Source organism: Oncorhynchus clarkii, chromosome 9, assembly GCF_045791955.1.
Source record: "Oncorhynchus clarkii lewisi isolate Uvic-CL-2024 chromosome 9, UVic_Ocla_1.0, whole genome shotgun sequence".
Lineage (NCBI taxonomy): Eukaryota > Metazoa > Chordata > Actinopteri > Salmoniformes > Salmonidae > Oncorhynchus > Oncorhynchus clarkii.
This window is the reverse complement of record NC_092155.1, coordinates 16757738-16777572: the sequence shown is the minus strand read 5'-3', so window position 1 is coordinate 16777572 and position 19835 is coordinate 16757738. Positions and strand designations below refer to the sequence as shown.

General features: G+C 40.5%; 2 protein-coding genes across 2 annotated transcripts; both read left to right on the top strand.

Moving 5' to 3' along the window:
* Positions 1-1492: 1492 nt before the first annotated feature.
* Positions 1493-6654, top strand: LOC139417120 (C-X-C motif chemokine 11-1-like). The gene is made up of 4 exons (XM_071166363.1): positions 1493-1740; positions 3625-3748; positions 3926-4009; positions 4279-6654. Exons 1-4 carry the CDS (start codon positions 1677-1679, stop codon positions 4343-4345), a joined length of 339 nt encoding a protein of 112 aa, XP_071022464.1. The 5' UTR covers positions 1493-1676; the 3' UTR covers positions 4346-6654.
* A 4888-nt stretch (positions 6655-11542) lies between these two features.
* On the top strand, positions 11543-14221 carry LOC139417119 (C-X-C motif chemokine 11-like). Its single transcript, XM_071166362.1, has 4 exons — positions 11543-11789; positions 12347-12470; positions 12711-12794; positions 14155-14221. Exons 1-4 carry the CDS (start codon positions 11726-11728, stop codon positions 14219-14221), a joined length of 339 nt encoding a protein of 112 aa, XP_071022463.1. The 5' UTR covers positions 11543-11725.
* Positions 14222-19835: the final 5614 nt, after the last annotated feature.

Below are 19835 nucleotides of genomic sequence, written 5' to 3'. Positions count from 1 at the left end.
CCTGGCACATTGCTACTGGACGTGTGACTGGGTTACGCACGCCTCTTGGACGAGGGAACGCAACACCCTGCAACACTGAACTCCACCTGGAGTGAAACAGGTATGTGACTGTGGGTGTGGGTAAGGATGTCAGAGGCAGAGAACAGGGAATTTATTCTTCCTTCACACGGTAATTTGGGGGAAAGGGGCTGGACAGAACCAAAGCAAAGAAAGTTCAAGTTAAAGAGCCCCCTCTCCTACCTTACCTACCTATCCACGACTGACTTATTCTTAACGCCACCTGGCGCACTAACAAAAATACAGGGGATGGTCCGCCCAGGTCTTACCTAGTGTGCATAGACAGAGTACATACTACGGGTATATGTATGCCCGCAGGCCTCTTGACTAAACACCCCCAAGGTGCCTTCCCCTTCAGGAACAAAAACAGAATAATTACTAACTTAAAGTGAACAATTTCAATAATCACAAACAGTCCTTTTGGACACATACCTCAGCAGGACCAGCTACAAAATACTTTACAACAATTTTACCAGACCAGCAACCAACACAGCACATGCATACCAAGAAGCTCACTTTCCTAACAAAGGGACACTGGCTTTTATCCAGCTGCAGAAGGAGTGTGTAATTGAAAACAGCTGAAAACAACCCATCTAGAGGCCGCCACCGTTCTTTTTGCTCATGGCCTATGAAGGAATTTCCAAATAAACCACTCTTCCATGTTCTGCAGAAGTGATGGATATTGGTTTCTGCCGTACCTGTATCAGTGGTATAATTAAATTACTGGAACGGCAGTGACAAGACTTGGATAGTTTCTATGAGCGATTTGATCAGAAATACAATGAACTGGGAATGGCAGAACGCAAAACTCATAGTAAACAGCTGATCAGAGTAGAGAGGGGGAGAATCTACTACAACATACTGGGATACTGGACAATATCAATGTTCAGATGTGAGCCAGGTTTTACCACCTTGGTGAACTTCATTTCCTTGGCTTAATGGACTGCCAAATATGTCACAAAAGTTCAACACCTGCAAACAAGAGCCGTTCAAAATATGCCATGTACTTAAGGCTGGTCTTGTCGGAGTGTACAGTTCACAAATGGTACAAGACAAATCACCTGGGCAGCTCATCAGCTTCTAGTTCCAGCATGTCCTGACACAGTGTCTGAGGCGGGACAGGGCTCAATAGAAAGTGCCTTCCCATCCTCAGACCTCAACACACGTCACTGGTTCAGTGTCCATCCAGGATAGAAGGGAGGTGTTTCATAAAAAGGTGATTCTGACAATGAAAAGTGGTGAGGAGTTTTTTGTGAAATTCTCTGGTAGAGAAGGGCTGCTGTTTAGACATGCATTATGTGGGAGGGGAGAAGAGGGGAAATGGGTGGGTGAACACTAATGTTACCAGATACAAGACTTGGCGTGCTTCCCCTCAACTCTGGTATGTGGTCTCTCAAGTCACTTTCACAGAGCTCAGACCATATAATATGTCTCTTTCCATGATGCAGCAGACAGAATCTAAACTGGAGACGAGAAGAGCAACTCAACAAAGAAAACTGTTGAACTCAGAAATTCACTGCAACTGAAGAAGAAAAAGAAGAAAACTGCAGCTGGCTTACTGGTCTACCTTCTGATACAACAGCCACACTGCAACTACAGTCTACAGAGTCAAGATCATCATGAATACTGCAATGACTGTTATTGTTCTTCTGGTCTGCTCAGACGTCATCTGCATGATACAAGGTAATTGGCTTAAAAATCTGTCTGTAGAACTTTTGATGACAATTAATATCATGTTTTAATATTTTGTAGAAAATTAAACATATCTAACTATAGAATTGTGGACTAGGGGTGTGTACTACACTACCGGTCAAAGGTTTTAGAACACCTTCTCATTAAAGGGTTTTTCTTTATTTGTACTATTTTCTACATTGTAGAATAATAGTGAAGACATCAACACCATGAAATGACACACATGGAATCATGTAGTAACCAAAAAGGTGTTAAACAAATCAAAATGTACTTTATATTTGAGATTCTTCAAAGTAGCCACCCTTTGCCTTGATAACAGCTTTACAAACTCTTGGCATTCTCTCAACCAGCTTCACCTGGAATGCTTTTCCAACAGTCTTGAAGGAGTTCCCATATATGCTGAGCACTTGTTGGCTGCTTTTCCTTCACTCTGTGGTCTGACTCATCCCAAACCATCTCAATTTGGTTTAGGTCGGGGGATTGTGGAGGCAAGGTCATCTGATGCAGCACTCCATCACTCTCCTTCTTGGTCAAATAGCCCATACACAGCCTGGAGGGTCATTGTCCTGTTGAAAAACAAATATAGTCCCACTCATCCCAAACCAGATGGGATGGCATATCGCTGCAGAATGCTGTGGTAGCCATGCTGGTTATGAGTGCATTGAATTCTAAATAAATCACAGACAGTGTCACCAGCAATGCACACCCACACCATAACGCCGCCTCCTCCATGCTATACAGTGGGAAATACACATGCAGAGATCATCCGTTCACCCACACCGAAGCCTCTCAAAGACACAGCGGTTGGATCTAAAAATCTCCAATTTGGACTCCAGACCAAATGACAGATGTCCACCAGTCTAATGTCCATTGCTTGTGTTTCTTGGCCCAAGCAAGTCTCTTATTATTATTTGTGTCCTTGTGTAGTGTTTTCTTTGCAGCAATTCGACCATGAAGGCCTAATTCACACAGTCTCCTCTGAACAGTTGATGTTGAGATGTGTCTGTTACTTGAACTCTGTGAAGCATTTATTTGGGCTGCAATTTCTGAGGCTGGTAATTCTCATGAACTTATCCTCCACAGCAGAGGTAACTCTGGGTCTTCCTTTCCTGTGGCGGTCCTCACGAGAGCCAGTTTCATCATAGCGCTTGATGGTTTTTGCGACTGCGCTTGAAGAAACTTTCAAAGTTGTTGAAATTTTCTGGATTGACTGACCTTTGTGTCTTAAAGTAATGATGTACCGTCATTTCTCTTTGCTTATTTGAGCTGTTCTTGCCATAATATTGACTTGGTCTTTTACCAAATAGGGCTATCTTCTGTATTCCAACCCTACCCTGTCACAACACAACTGATTGGCTGACTACCTCATGAAGCTGGTTGAGAGAATGCCAAGAGTGTGCAGCGCTGTCATCAAGGCAAATGGTGACTATTTGAAGAATCTCAGATATAAAATATATTTTGATTTGTTTAACACTTTTTTGGTTACTATGTGATTCCATATGTGTTTTTACAATGTTGAAAATAGTAAAATAAAGAAAAACCCTTGAATGAGTAGGTGTTCTTAAACTTTTGACCAGTAGGGCACGTTATTAATTTTTTGCAATAGCCACTAAAACGTCAAGGCCGGGTTTCAATCCGTATAACATTGTCGATAACATTGCCTTTAAAAGGTACATTATCTCGTTGGCTGAGATCAGCAAATGTTGTGCAGTAAATGTTGCAGATGTCTGCTCATTTAGAAATGACTTTTAAATGTCGAGATTGCTGTAACATGGTTTCAGAGTGAATCCATACTAAAGCTGGTATAGGAAATTGTTGATGAATGAGGAGGGAGACTAAAGTGTTTTGTTTGACTTTCTCTTTAATTCTCTACAGGGAGAACTATACAAGATCCTCGGTGCCGCTGTCCTAAAGTACACACAGGGGGGGTGAATATCAGTTTAATCAGGAAACTGACCTATTACCCTCCTCGCTCACACTGCTCTAAGGAAGAACTCATGTGAGTTATTGTACTATACAGTGCTGTACTGTCATGTAATGTACTGTACTTACAGAAAATGAAATGCACACTCTCCAAATATATATTTAAATGATCAATTCAATTTGATTAAAAAATCTCTCTCCCCCCACAATTTCTCCCCCCCCCCCCCCCCCCCCCCCCCTCTCTATCAATCAGTGTCACACTGAAATCCGGAGGTTTGCTCTGTCTCGACCCAAATGGGAGCTTTGCCAAAAAACTGATTAAAAGACAGACCAAAGTGTAAGTTTATATGTGTATTGTATTGCACAAGCTATGTTAGTCAGAATTCTGTTATTCTTTATAAGTTATTTTTGTGAATTTAGTTGTTCAATATTAGCAGTATTTTGTACACTATATATAAAAAACTATGTTTACTGTTTCAATGTGTGCCATTGGCTTAAGGAACATGGGCCATACATTTTCCCTGAATTAAATATGGTTTGAAGTACAGTATCTGCTCTACCACGTAACTCAAAGGGTTAATCAGCACACCTTCTTCTCTCCTACAGAAATCAACAGCGTCAGAATCAACGTTCCATTGAGACGCTCTCCCCACATACCACCCCTAGCACTTGATCACTCTTTGTCTGGCACTGGAAGCTGTGCCACCCTGCAACCCCTCTGCTGGCTTGCCTTTGAAGCGGGGTTGGCCCCAGTCAAGTCTTGAATGGGTGATCGTAACCAGAACAAGTGGTGTTGGAGCGCCAGTAGGGGGCACTGTTTCCTCTGGTCCAAAGAGACATGAATCCTTTCCTGCATTGACATTACCCACTGGCCTAATGGGTGGAATGTAATTCACATGTTTCATCATTTCATAATTAATTCATGTACATATTTTTTAGTTGTTGCCGAAAATCTGGTGTTTCTATGTGAAACAGTTTTGTTATATTTCAGTCTTCTGTGGTGTATATTGTTAGGTTCTAAATGAACCTAGTAAAACTCACTTGACGATTCGTAAAGCTTAAACCAAGTTTATTCTCCCATTGGGTCAATACAGCTGCTTCAGACAAAAGACATATTCACACAAGCACTGATATTTAACCCTTTCTCCTATGCTGAGTCTCCTCCTACACATCTGAATAGCCAATACATCTCTGTCGCTAGACAGAACCTTAGTGATACCTGTTCTTCCTCACTGACCTGACCTCTAACCCAAAGTGCTTACTCCTCTTATCAGTGCTGCCACATGTGATCGTTTTCCCTGCACTCAGCACATTCCAAGCTTAATTGCACCCACCGTATACCTTCCTCCTACAGATAACCATTAACTTCTGGTGTAGACCCTCTCCAGACCATAGCACTCAATATTTTAATAGGATACCTGATAATTAACCCTATTTCAAGTTTTAGGAGTCAGAACCCAGAATCCATCAATATAAAGTAAAATATTTGGGTGCAAACTCAAAATGTAATACATTTCAACTATATCTGACATGAATCTGACATGAATCTTCTTTTTTAAGCCCATAACCATGTGTGTGAAGTATATACTTTTGTTTCAAATGTGGATTTGTTTAAGACTACCAAGAAACAATCTGTGTGACCCTGATATAGCCCACTGCAGTAAAAGGTTTAAATCAATGCGTCAGGACAGTGATGGGGACACTGCCCTACGAAGAGTGCCATCCTTCTATATATTTATATAAACAGTATAGGAATAATATAATAGTATTGTTGATATAAAACCTGTCTTTAAGGTATTTATTTTCAAAGGAATTTCATACGTTTCTTGTCTGTATACAAAAGGTGTTTTAAAAATAAATACAACAAACAATAATAGGACATAGATTAGTTAGTTGATCAAATAATGGATGTACACATATCACACCTTGAGCACTGCACAACGATTGTATTCTTGGACAAATGTACTTTATTTAATACAACTTTTAATGAAACAGTATAACTGTTCTGCCAAGTCTGTCTCCGTGCCAAACCAGACCATAGCATCAGCTCTCATACCCTATATGCCGTGCTCTACTGTACCAGACTGTAACATATCATTTATACACTGAGTGTACAAAACATCAGGAATTCCTGCTCTTTCCATGACATAGACTGACCAGGTAAATCCAGGTGAAAGCTATGATCCCTTATTGATATCACCTGTAAAAATCCACTTCATTCAGTGTAGATGAAGGGGAGGAGACAGGCTAAAGGAGGATTTTTAAGCCTTTTCGACAATTGAGACATGGATAGTGTATGTGTGCCATTCAGAGGGTAAACGGGCAAGACAAAATATTTAAGTGCCTTTGAACAGGGGGGTATGGTAGTAGGTGCCAGGATCACTGGTTTGTGTCAAGAACTGCAATGCTGCTGGGTTTAAATGGGCTAGCATCCCTGTGAAACGCTTTCGACACCTTGTAGTCCATGCCCCAACAAATTGAGGCTGTTCTGAGGGCCAACTCAATATTATGAATGTGTTCCTAATGTTTTTTACACTCTGTGTATATGTCTTGCTTGGAAAAACCAACAACCACAAGTCCACGACACAAGTCCATCACCACCCACAGTTCAACAACGAGGCCATCCCTGAGCTATACAGACAAATAAACACAACCTGACTCAGTTACAGTTACATTACCCATCCTGACAACTGACCCTCATTTTCAAGCTTCCGGAAGTGTGATCTAAGTGGGAGAAAAAATACACTAGTACACCAGAGTACATGTAATATCTGCATAAGTGCAATGTAATTACTAGGTGTTACACAGGATTTTCCTAGTTAAAAGGAAGTGTATCTTGATGGGTACTTACTTGTTATTATAGTGTAACGATAGCAGGTGGTGGAAAAAGTACCCAATTGTCATACTTGAGTAAAAGTAATGATACCTTAGTAGAAAATGACTGAAGTAAAACTGACCCAATAAAATACTCCTTGAATAAAAGTTCAAATGTATTTGGTTTTAAATATACAATACTTCAGTGTCAAAAGTCAAATCCTTTCACATTCCTTATTAACCAAATCAGACGGCACGATTTTCTTGTTTTTAAAATGTATGGATAGCCAGTGGCACACTCCAACACTCAGATTACAACATTAAGACAAAAAAGATTTACATTTGTTTGGAAAAAACAGTAGGATGAATAAACATGTGGATAGAATCCATTCCCTAATTTACAATTCCATAATTTACATAATTTACTAACGAAGCAACTGTGTTTAGTGAGTCCACCAGATCAGAGGCAGTAGGGATGACCGGGGATGTTGTCTTGACAATGTGTGAATTTGACCACTTTCCTGTCCTGCTAAGCATTTGAAATGTAATGTGTACTTCTGGCTGTCAGGGAACATGTATGGAGTACAAAGTAAATCATTTTCTTTAGAACTGTAGTGGTGTCACGATCGTCGTAATGATGAGACCAAGGCGCAGCGTGCATAGAGTTCCACATACTTTTAATAAAGAGAAACTCACTGAACAAAACATATAAAGAACAACGAACGAAACGTAAAGCTATACAACTAGTGCAGGCAGGCAACTAAACATAGACAAGATCCCACAACTAACAATGGGGAAATGGCTACCTAAATATGATCCCCAATCAGAGACAATGATAAACAGCTGTCTCTGATTGGGAACCATATCAGGCCAACATAGACATACAAACACCTAGATGACCCACCCTAGCCACAGGGAGAAACAGCTTACTATATGGGCAGATCGTGAGAAGTGGGGTTAAAGTAAAAGTTGTCAAAAATATACAATACCAGTCAAAACTTTGGCCACACCTCCTCATTCAAGGTTTAATTACATGTTTTACTACTTTCTACATTGAAGAATAATAGTCAAGTCATCAAAGCTATGAAATAACACATGTCAAATACATTTTATATTCGAGATTCTTCAAAGAAGCCACCCTTTGCATTTCAATAAACAGGTGTGCCTTGTTCATTTGTGGAATTTCTTTCCTTCTTAATATGTTTGAGCCAATCAGTTGTGTTGTGACAAGGTAGGGGTGGAATTTAGAAGATAGCCCTATTTGGTAAAATACTATATTATGGCAAGAACAGCTCAAATAAGCAAAGAGAAACGACAGTCCATCATTACTTTAAGACATGGAGGTCAGTCAATACGGAACATTTCAAGAACTTTGAAAGTTTCTTCAAGTGCAGTTGCAAAAACCATCAAGTGCTATGATGAAACTGGCTCTCATGAGGACCGCCACAGGAAAGGAAGACCCAGAGTTACCTCTGCTGCAGAGGATAAGTTAATTAGAGTTACCAGCCTCAGAAATTGCAGCCCAAATAAATGCTTCACAGAGTTCAAGTAACAGACACATCTCAACATCAACTGTTCAGAGGAGACTGTGTGAATCAGGCCTTCACGGTCAAATTACTGCCACTGTGTCTTCTTATTGTCTCGGCCTTAGGCCTATACATCACAGTGTCAAGGCATACAGTATGAACTAACAGGTTATAGAGCAAACAACGCAATTATCACAACACGTAGGCTGTAATTACCTGGCTTGGTTTCCACATTGATTTTACCCACGCACCGCTACTGATTTTAGAAATGTAAGAAATAGGATAAGGTTGTCAGGATGGGTAATGTACTGTATGACGAAGAGATGACGAACAAAGACATCGACGCGTAAATAAACTCAGCAAAAAAAGTAATGTCCTCTCACTGTCAACTCTGTTTATTTTCAGCAAACTTAACATGTGTAAATATTTGTATGAACATAACAAGATTCAACAACTGAGACATAAACTGAACAAGTTCCACAGACATGTGACTCACAGAAATTGATTAATGTGTCTCTGAACAAAGGGGGGGTCAAAATCAAAAGTAACAGTCAATATCTGGTGTGGCCACCAGCTGCATTAAGTACTGCAGTACAAGTTCCCAGACATTTCTGTGGGGAATGGCCCTAGCCCTCACCCTCCAATCCATCAGGTCCCAATGCTCAATGGGATTGAGATATGGGCTGTTCGCCATGGCAGAACACTGACATTCCTGTCTTGAAGGAAATTACGCACAGAATGAGCAGTATGGCAGGTGTCACTGTCACGCTGGAGGGTCATGTCAGGACGAGCCTGCAGGAAAGGTACCACATGAGGGAGGAGGATGTCTTCCCTGTAACGCACAGCATTGAGATTGCCTGACAACAAGCTCAGTCCGATGATGATGTGACACACCGCCCCATGACGGACCCTCCACCTCCAAATCAATCCCGCTCCAGAGTACAGGCCTCGGTGTAGCGCTTGTTAGAACCAAAACAAGGACCCCTTAAAAGTATGTGTTACCAAATGGCCCTTCAACTTCACTCAGATAAATGTCCCTTAAATCTTGTCCAGGACAGGAGACCAATTATGTAATGCTACTGAAGTGGACACAGAGTTGCAGTGAAGCTGGATAGACAGTTTAAAAACTGTTCAGAGTTTGGCTTGAATAAAGGATTGTAATCTCTTAACTATTGCTGGTTAGAGTTGGAGCTATTGTGATGGTGTGTCCATTAAAATACAAAGAGGAGGTTGAATTCAACAAGTGATAAAGGACAAGTGTGAGGAATTTTCAACAGATACTGAAGCTACAGGGAACTGCCAAAATAAAGGAAACACCTACATAAAGTGTCTTCATGGATTCTACAATTGTCAAGGAATTTTTGTTTTTGTTTTTAACTGACTAGCCCAGTTAAATAAAATAAAATAAATAAAAGAAATCAATTTGGCAACTTTCTTAAGCCAAAAAGCTCAAGCACCTCATCCATGTTTGAAAGTAGTGGGTGGTTTAGCAACGCTTCCAAAAAAGACTAATGACCAATTTGTCATTGGAAAAATTAAGAACTTACCAGCGCTATTCATAGATATCGCTGGAGTCACAGGGATGTCAAAGGTTGGATTTTAACCCAGGTCTTCCACAGAAGAAGCCAACGTCTTAGTTGTTAGCCCAATAGGACATTCCTTATTAGGAATCACATCTGCTACAGTAATACAGATAAATAATTTAAAGTGGCAATACTCTTCCCGTCAATGAACTGAGTTGCTATTTATTAAGTCAAAGAGGCAGTCAGTGGATTGTCCTCGGAAAACACACTCGCACGCACGCACGCACACACACACACACACACACAAACAGACAAATTACCTTACTTTTAGTTTGTTTTGGGAGGGTTTAGTAGTGTAGAACAGTGTTGCAACATATCTCCTCAGTCTGAAACTCAATGAAATTCAATGAGTCCTGAATGACCAAAGTAGTCTGAGTAGTACCAGTCTGTTTGGCTTAAGAGCCTTTATCATTCCTTTCCTTGCCACTATGTGTCATATGATCATCTTTGAAGTGTAATGTTGGCTAAACAGACTGGCATCCAGACTATGACCAATGGCTCCGACTCCCTGGCACACTGCTACTGGACGTGGGAGTGTGTGTGTTTTTCTGAGGGGGGTGAAAGGTTGACATGTAAGCTCCTTTCAAGTAGTTCAGTGCTGTGACATGTGGTCAGAAGTGCCTACCCTGTCAAAATTAATGTTCATTTTTCTACAATAGGCCGCCTCTAATGTTGCTTTGGAGAATTTAGCAGTATGTCCAACTGCCCTCACATCCACAGACAACCTGTATGGTGTTGTGTTGGTGAGCGGTTTGCTGATGTCAACGTTGTGAACAGAGTGCCCCATGGTGGCGGTGGAGTTATGGATTGGGCAGGCATAAGCTACGGACAACAAACACAATTGCATTTTATCGATGGCAATTTGAATGCACAGATATACCGTGACGAGATCCTTAGGCCCATTGTATGACTCATTTTTAAAGGTATAGTATATGTGAACATCAGATGTATATCTGTATTCCCAGTCATGTGAAATCCATAGATTAAGGCCTAATGAATTTATTTCAATTTATTTCAATTGACTGCATTTCTTATATGAACTTTTGTTGCATATATGTGGAACTATTACATGCCTTAGCTGAAAAAAATCAACAGCTAAACAACCCATCCAGAGGCCACCACCATGCCTTTTTGCTCATGGCCTATGAAGGAATTTTCAATTAAACCACTCTTCCATGTTCTGCAGAAGTGATGGATATTGGTTTATGCCGTACCTGTATCAGTGGTATAATTAAATTACCGGAATGGTAGTGACAAGACTTCGATAGATTCTATGAGCGAGTTGATCAGAAATACAATGAACTGGGAATGGCAGAACGCAAAACTCATAGTAAACAGCCGATCAGAGTAGAGAGGGGGTGAATCTACTACCACATACTGGACAATATCAATGTTCAGATGTGAGCCAGGTTTTACCACCTTGGTGAACTTCATTTCCTTGGCTTAATGGACTGCAAAAAAAATACAACAATGTCACAGAAGTACAACACCAACAAACGAGAGCCTTTCAAAATATGCCATGTACTTAAGGCTGATCTTGTCAGATTGTAGAGTTAACAAATGGTACAATACAAATCACCTGGACAGCTGCTCATCTTTTGGTTCCAGCATGACCTGACACAGACTGTCACTGAGGCAGGACATGGCTCACTAGAAACGCACATCAACCCACATCACTGGTTCAGTGTCCAAAAAGAATGGAAGGTAGCTGTCTCATAAAAAGGGGATTCTGACAATGAAAAGTGGTGAGTTTTTTGTGAAATTCTCTGGTAAAGAAGGGCTACTGTTCAGACATGTGTTAAGTGGGAGAGCAGGGGAGGGGATGGGACATAAGTGAGTGAACACTTATTTTCCCAGAAGCAAGACTTGGTGTGCTTCCCGTCCACTCTGGAATGTGTTCTTTCGAGTCACTTTCACAGAGCTCAGACCATATAAGATGTCTCTCTTACCATGATGCAGCAGACAGAATCTAAACTGGAGACGAGAAGAGCAACTCAGCAAAGAAAACTGTTGAACTCAGAAATTCACTGCAACTGAAGAAGAAAAAGAAGAAGACTGCAGCTGGCTTACTGGTCTACCTTCTGATACAACAGCCACACTGCAACTACAGTCTACAGAGTCAAGATCATCATGAATACTGCAATGACTGTTATTGTTCTTCTGGTCTGCTCAGACGTCATCTACATGATACAAGGTAACTGGCTTAAAAATCTGTCTGTAGAACTTTTGATGACAATTAGTATTATTTAGTAGAACTTTGAACTTATACTGAGTGTACAAAACACTAAGGACACGTAGGAAGCTTTGGAGTCAAAATAGGCCAGCGTCCCTGTGGAACACTTTTGACACCACTTCCTGACAAATTGAGGCTGATCTGAGGGCAAAAAAGGATGGGTGCAACTCAATATTAGGAACGTGTCCTTCATGTTTTGTACACTCAGTGTATATCTAACAATATAATTGTGGACTATGGGTGTGAACTATGTTATTCGTTTCTTGCAATTTACAATAAAGCTTTAAGTCCGGCATTCAATCTGTATAACATTGTCGATAATGCGCCTTTTAAAGGCAATGTTACCTCGTTGGATGCGATCATATTTATGGTACATTAAAAGCTCAAATGGAAATGACCTTTGAATGTCAAGCTCACTGTAACATGGTCTCAGATTGAAACCCGCCTAAAACTAGATTAGGAAAATGTTGATGAAGAGACTAAGGTGTTTTGTTTGACTTTCTGTTTTTTCTCTACAGGGAGAGGTATACAATATCCTCGATGCCGCTGTCCTAAAGTACACGCAGGGGGGGTGAATATCAGTTTAATCAGGAAACTGACCTATTACCGTCCTCGCTCACACTGCTCTAAGGAAGAAGTCATGTGAGTTTTTGTAATGTAATGTAAGAAAATTAGATGCACGCTTTCCAAATATATTTCAATTATTCATTTAATTAAACATCTCCCTCCCTCCCTTCCCTCCCTTCCACCCACTCTTTTTATTTTTCACCCCCCCCCCTCCTCCACCCCTTATCTCTCTCTCTCTCTCTCTCTCTCTCTCTCTCTCTCTCTCTCTCTCTCTCTCTCTCTCTCTCTCTCTCTCTCTGTCTGTCTCCCTATCAGTGTCACACTGAAAACCAGGGGTTCGCTCTGTCTCGACCCAAATGGGAATTTTGCCAAAACACTGATTGAAAGACAAATCAAAGTGTGAGTTTATGGATGTTTTATTGCACTGGATATTTTATGAAGTCAGAATGATGTTATTATTTGGAGTGATGGTTGCTGATAATGGACCTCTGTACACCTATGTAGATATTCCATTAAAAATCAGCCGTTTCCAGCTACAATAGTCATTTACAACATTAACAATGTCTACACTGTACTGTCTACACTGTGCTTTTCTTTCAAAAACAATGACATTTCTAAGTGACCACAAACTTTTGAATGGTGGAGTACATATATTAATCATTTTTATTTCATTTGATATATTGGGCTCCTGAGTGGCTCAGCGGTCTAAGGCACTGCATCTCAGTGCTTGAGGCCCCTGAGGCTTCGCTACAGACACCCTGGTTCGATTCCAGGCTGTATCACAACCGGCTGTGATTGGGAGTCCCAATCACAGGGCTACTCATAATTGTCCCAGAGTCATCCGGATTTGGCCAGTGTAAGCCGCCACTGTGAATAAGAATTTGTTCTTAACTGACTTGCCTAGTTAGATAATGTAATCTATGTGTGCCATATAGATCATGGGCCATTTACAGGTACACCTGAACACTTGAGTATATGAGGGATACAAAGAATATTGAAAGCAGGTGCTTCCACACAGGTGTGGTTCCTGAGCAATTCCTAAGCAATTAACATCCCATCATGCATAAAAATGCTGGGCAGGTCCAGTTATTTTGGCTACCATGGTTATTCACCCATAGGATGACGATGCCCCCCATCACAGGGCACGACTGGTCACTGAATGGTTTGATGAGCATGAAAACAATGTAAACCTTATGCCCTGGCCATCTCAGTCACTAGATCTCAACTCAATTGAACACTTATGGGGAGATTCTGGCGCGGCGCTTGAGACAGTGTTTTCACCACCATCAACAAAACACCAAATGATGGAATTTCTCGTGTAGTAAGGATGTTGCATCCCTCCAATAGAGTTCCAGACACTTGTAGAATTTATCTCAAGGCGCGTTGAAGCTGTTCTGGCTCGCAGTGGCCCAACGCCCCATTAAGAGAAAACAATGTTGTTGTTTCCTTTATTTTGTCAGTTACCTGTATTTTCCTCTAAATAAATATGGTTTGAAGCTTCACAGGGTAGGGTACAGTATCGATTCTTCCATAAATATAAACATCCATGAAGCTTAACAGAGTACACTCTCTATTCTGAAGAAAATGTATTCTTCCATAAAGCTTAACAAAGTACACTCTCTATTCTGACGAAAATGTATTCTTCCATAAAGCTTAACAGAGTACAGGATCTATTCAGCCATAAATATAGTCTGCCATGAAGCTTATGTATTCTAACATGTATCTCAGAGGGTTAATCAGCACACCTTCTCTCCTACAGAAATCAACAGCGTCAGAATCAACGTTCCATTGAGTCTCTCTCCCCACATACCACCCCTAGCACTTGATCACTCTTTGTCTGGCACTGGAAGCTGTGCCACCCTACAACCCCTCTGCTGGCTTGCCTCTGAGGTGGGGTTGGCCCCAGTCAAGTCTTGGATGGTAGACAACAACCAGAACAAGTGGTGTTGAAGTGCCAGTAGGGGGCACTGTTCCCTCTGGTCCAAAGAGACTTCAATCAATGAGTCAGGACAGTGATAGGGACACTGCCCTACAAAGTGTATTATTTATTTGTATATATTTCTATGTTTTATGTATACAGTATAGACATTAAGGAAGAACATAATAGTATTGTTGATATAAAACCTGTCTTTGATATATTTATTGTCATGTATTTAATTTTTTCAAATAAAACAAACAATAATAAGACATAGATGACTTGTTTTCTGAACAATTTGCTCAACAATTAGTTGTTTGTGTGCTTAATCAAATAATGGATATACACATCACACCTTGAGCATTGCACTAGAATTGTATTGTTGGTCAAAATTTAATTAAACTTGTAATGAAACAGTATACCTGTTCTGCCAAGTCTGTCTCTATGCCAAACCAGACCATAGCGTAAACTCTCATTCCCTATACGACATGCTCTACCAGACTGGACCATATCATATATACACTGAGTGTACAAAATATCAGGAATTCCTGCTCTTTCCATGATATGGTAGTAAGTGCCAGGTGCACCGGTTTGTGTCAAGAACTGTAATTCTGCTGGGTTTTACATGGGCCAGCACCCCTGTGGAACACTAGTGTAGATATACATTTCTTGGGAAAACCTACAATCACAAGTCCATCACCACCCACAGTACAACAGTGAGGCCAACATGGATGTTCTCGTGATAAATGTGTGAATTGGAAGACTTTCCTGTTCTACTTAGCATTCGAAATGTAATGAGTACTTTTGGGTGTCAGGGAACATGTATGGAGTAAAAAGTAAATGATTTTCTTTAGAACTGTAGTGGGGTTAAAGTAAAAGTTGTCAAAAATATACAGTACCAGTCAAAACTGGACACACCTCCTCATTCAAGGGTTTTTCTTTATTTGTACTATTTTCTACTTTGTAGAATAATGGTGAAGACATCAAAACTATGAAATAACACATATGGAGTGATGTAGTAACCAAAAAGTGTTAAATAAATCAAAAAATATATTATATTTAAGATTCTTCAAAGTAGCCATCCTTTGCCTAGATGACAGCTTTGCACACTCTTGGCATTCTCTCAGCCAGCTTCATGAGGTAGTCACCTGGATTGCATTTCAATTAACAGTTGTGTCATGTTAAAAGTTAATTTGTGGAATTTCTTTCCATCTTAATACATTTGAGCTAATCAGTTGTGTTGTGACAAGGTAGGGGTATCAGGTTTGAAGGTAAGACCCAGATGCAGACTGTGTCAGAGTTACAATGTATATTACAGCAACAGGACAGGCAAACGACAGGTCAAGGCAGGCAGATGTCAGTAATCCAGAGGTGGGGCAAAGGTACAGCACGGCAGGCAGGCTCAGGGTCAGGGGCAGGCAGAGTGGTCAGGCATGCGGGCTCAGAGACAAGACAGGCAAGGGTCAAAATCAGGAGGGCGAGAAAAAGAGAGACTGGGAAAAGCAGGAGCTGAGACAAAAATTCTAGTTGACTTCGCAAACAAGACGAACTGGCAACAGACAAACAGAGAACACCGGTATAAATACACAGGGGATAATGGGGAAGATGGGCGACACCTAGAGGGGGTGCAAATGATACGTTCATTAGAGTTACCAGCCTCAGACATTGCAGCTCAAATAAATGCTTCACAGAGTTCAAGAAACAGAAACATCTCAACATAAACTGTTCAGAGGAGACTATGTGAATCAGGCCTTCATGGTCAAATTGCTGCCACTGTATCTTCCTATTGTCTCGGCCTTAGGCCTATACATCACAGTGTCAAGGCATATGAACAAACAGGTTATAGAGCAAACAACGCAATGATCACAACACATAGGTTGTAATATGGCTTTTTTTAACCTGGCTTGTCTTCCACAGTGATTCTACCCACACACTGCTAAGCTATAAGAAACGTACAATTTGGATAAGGTTGTCAGGATGGGTAATGTACTGAATAAGTACACAATCATTACAAATAAGTACACTGCAAGAAACACTTCATTTTATAGCTAAATCCTGTGCAATTTAACAATTTAGCCCATATGGTATGTTTTATTTTGGGGATAAGTGATAGCAACAACATTGACTGGAGATATATTTTGAACCATGCACATTCATTGTTAAGTAATTAGAGCCTATAGGCTGTAATCTCTCAGACACCCAGTGCATCCACAAAGGATCCCAACCTTTGTCACAGTTTTTAATTAATTGGATGAAGCTGAGAAGAAGCATCACAATAAGTTGGTGAGTTTAGTGGTAACCTGCCCATTTGTAACACGTGAATTTGTTGTTACACTTTTTTAATTCATTAGTGACTTTTTAAAATGACTACATTACATGTTGTTATTACACTGTAACTATGAGTTGGCCCTTCAACTTGACTCAGATAAATGGCTCTTAAACCTTGTCCAGGACAGGAGACCAATGATGTAATGCTACTGAAGTGGACGCAGAGTTGCTGTGAAGCTGGATAGACAGTTTAAAAACTGTTCAGAGTTTGGCTAGAATAAAGGATTGTATTTCTCTTAACTATTGCTGGTTAGAGTTGGAGCTATTGTGATGGTGTGTCCATTAAAATACAAAGAGGAGGTTGCATTTAACAAGTGATAAAGGACAAGTGTGAGGAATTTTCCTACAGATACTGAAGCTACAGGGAACTGCCAAAATATATGCATGGTATATTAAAATGTCAGGCATGATACTAATCATGTCATTGCTTCATTGGATGGACATACTATAGACCAAGTCAAAGTGTACACATATTTGGAAGTGTGGGCTGATGACAAGCTGAGCTTCACTATTCATGTGGATAACTGTAATGAAGCTCAAGATGAAAATAGGTTTTTATTACCGGCATAAGGCTTGTTTTTCTCTGGAGGTTAGGAAGGAGCTGGTACGATGTACATTACTAGCGGTTACAGATTTTAGTGATGTTATATATATGCAGGCCTCAGCCACTACACTGAGTGTACTTGACTCAGTATATCATGCGGCCCTCAGGTTCATTAACAGTGAAAAACGTCTAACACATCATTGTGATCTCTACAGAGCCGTTGGCTGGTGTCAACGGGTGTATAGAGGCGAAGTCAGGTGAAGGAGAGTAGAGTGATGTAAACAGGTGCACTTGTCACGTTCTGACCTTAGTTCTTTTGCTATGTCTTTGTTTTAGTATGGTCAGGGCGTGAGTTGGATGGGTTGTCTATGTTCCTTTTTCTATGTTTTGGAATTTCTGTGTTTGGCCTGGTATGGTTCTCAATCAGAGGAAGTTGTTTATTGTTGTCCCTGATTGAGAACCATACTTAGGTAGCCTGGTTTCACTTTTGAGTTGTGGGTGATTATTTTTCGTGTTAGTTACCACACGGGACCATTTTGTTTGTTTCACTTGGTTATTTTGTATTTTTGTAGTGTTCAGTTTGTCTTATTAAAATGGACACTTACCATGCTGCAAATTGGTCCGACCTCTCTTACTCCTCATCAGAGGAAGACGACGAACGTTACAGCACTTTTATTTTAGTAGCAAAAAAGAGAGCACTACATAAATCAAATGCGCTCAAAACACGGAACATACAAAAAAAGTAAAGTGCGTAATAAAACACCACAAAAACATGAAACAATTACACACAAATACATGATGGGAAACCGAGGGTTAAATACAAGTAGACTGATGGGGGAAATGAAAACCAGGTGTGTATGGAAACAAGACAAGACAAATGGATAAATGAAAAATGGCGCGACGTTGGCTAGAAAGCCGGTGACGTGGCGGAAGTCGTGATAGCTGGTCGTAGTTGACCTTGCGTAGGCTTAAACACTGGAACACACTGATTTAAAAGCCATCAGGGGTAAAATGCCACTTTATTATTTTTTAATCAGGCCAGTAAATAAATATGAATTACGGTCCCATTCTCATTTGCTTTAACAGTACCAAGAATTAGAACAGGTCATGGTAGAAATTGTTTTAGTTACTCAGCTTCATGGTCCTGGGACTCTCTCCTGAACATTTTAAAATGTGATGATGTAGTTACATTGATGGAGTTTAAACACTTGATCGATGTAAATTTCATAGAAGACTGTAATTGTCTTTAGGACAGCTGTTTTTTAGTTATGATATTCCTGTTGTTTTGACATAATATATAATTGTTGCACTGTATGTGTGCTTTGTTTAATGTTGTGTTAGTGTATGTAAGTTATTTTGTCTGAAACTTTATCCCCCCTGCTGCTGTTGAACCAGGTCTCTCTTGAAAAATAGATTTTATCTCAATGAGAAAAACCTGTATAAATAAAGGTTAAATAAATGTAAAAAAAATAAGTGTCTTCAATGCATCAGGGCATAGATTCTACAAGTGTCAATGAACAAGAGTGTTTCCCTGCACACAGACACACACACACTTCCCTAACATAAGACCCTTATCAGTTTGGCAGCTCTGAAGACTTTGTTAAGCCATCAAGGACAAGCATCTCAACCATGCTTGAAAGTAGTGGGTGGTTTAATAATGCTTCCAATGAAAGACTAATAACCAATTTGTCCTTGGAAATAAGAAATATCAGTGTTATCCATAGGTATTGTTTGAGTCACAGAGATGTCACTGGCAGGATTTGAACCCAGGTCTCTCACAGAAAAAGCTAACATCTTAATTGTTAGCCCAATAGGAAATACCTTATTATGAATCACATCTGCTACAGTAACACAGTGAAATAATTTAGTGTTAACACTCTTCCTTTCATTGAACTGAGTTGCTATTTATTGAGTCACAGGGACAGTCAGTGGATTTTCCTCGCAAGGCCACACACACAGACAGACAAATTACTTCAATTTTAGGTTGTTGGGGAGTGTTTAAACAAACCATGATGTAATAATGCCAGGGCTTTTCTTTCCGACATGGTGGAATGTGGATATTTAAACCATAGCACCCTTTGTGCAGCTGATTCATAAGTGTTTAGAAGTAGAGAACAGTGTTGCAACATGTCTCCTCCCTCTGAAACACACTGAAATTCTATGACTCCAGAATTGTTTATTTACCTTTATTTAACCATGTCACACCCTGATCTGTTTCACCCACCTCTTGGTGTCTCCTGTTTTTCCCCTTTAGTCCCCAGTATTTATCCCAGTGTTTCCTGTCTCTCTGTGCCAGTTCGTCTTGTTTGCCAAGCAACCAGCTCCTATTTTTTCTAGTCTGTTTTTTCTCTAGCCCTCCTGGTTTTTACCCTTGCCTGTCCTGACGTCGAAGCCGCCTGCCTGATCACTCTGCCTGTTCTGACCTCGAGCCTGCCAATCGCCTGGTACTGTTTGAATTCTCGCCTGTCCCCGACCGGCCTTTTGCCTACCCCTTTTGGTATAATAAATATTGGAGTTCAACCATCTGCCTCCTGTGTCTGCATTTGGGTCTCGCCTTGTGCCCTTATGAACTAGGCAAGTCAGTTAAGAAATAAATTATTATTTTACAATGACGCCCTACCCCGGCCAAACCCTCACCTAACCCGTATGACAC

Coding starts and splice junctions, on each gene's coding strand:
- LOC139417119 (XM_071166362.1), top strand. CDS start 11,726: ATGAATACTGCAATGACTGTTATTGTTCTTCTGGTCTGCTCAGACGTC. Junction 12,471..12,710: donor TGCTCTAAGGAAGAAGTCAT/GTGAGTTTTTGT, acceptor TCTCCCTATCAG/TGTCACACTGAAAACCAGGG. Junction 12,795..14,154: donor ATTGAAAGACAAATCAAAGT/GTGAGTTTATGG, acceptor TCTCTCCTACAG/AAATCAACAGCGTCAGAATC.
- LOC139417120 (XM_071166363.1), top strand. CDS start 1,677: ATGAATACTGCAATGACTGTTATTGTTCTTCTGGTCTGCTCAGACGTC. Junction 1,741..3,624: donor CGTCATCTGCATGATACAAG/GTAATTGGCTTA, acceptor AATTCTCTACAG/GGAGAACTATACAAGATCCT. Junction 4,010..4,278: donor ATTAAAAGACAGACCAAAGT/GTAAGTTTATAT, acceptor TCTCTCCTACAG/AAATCAACAGCGTCAGAATC.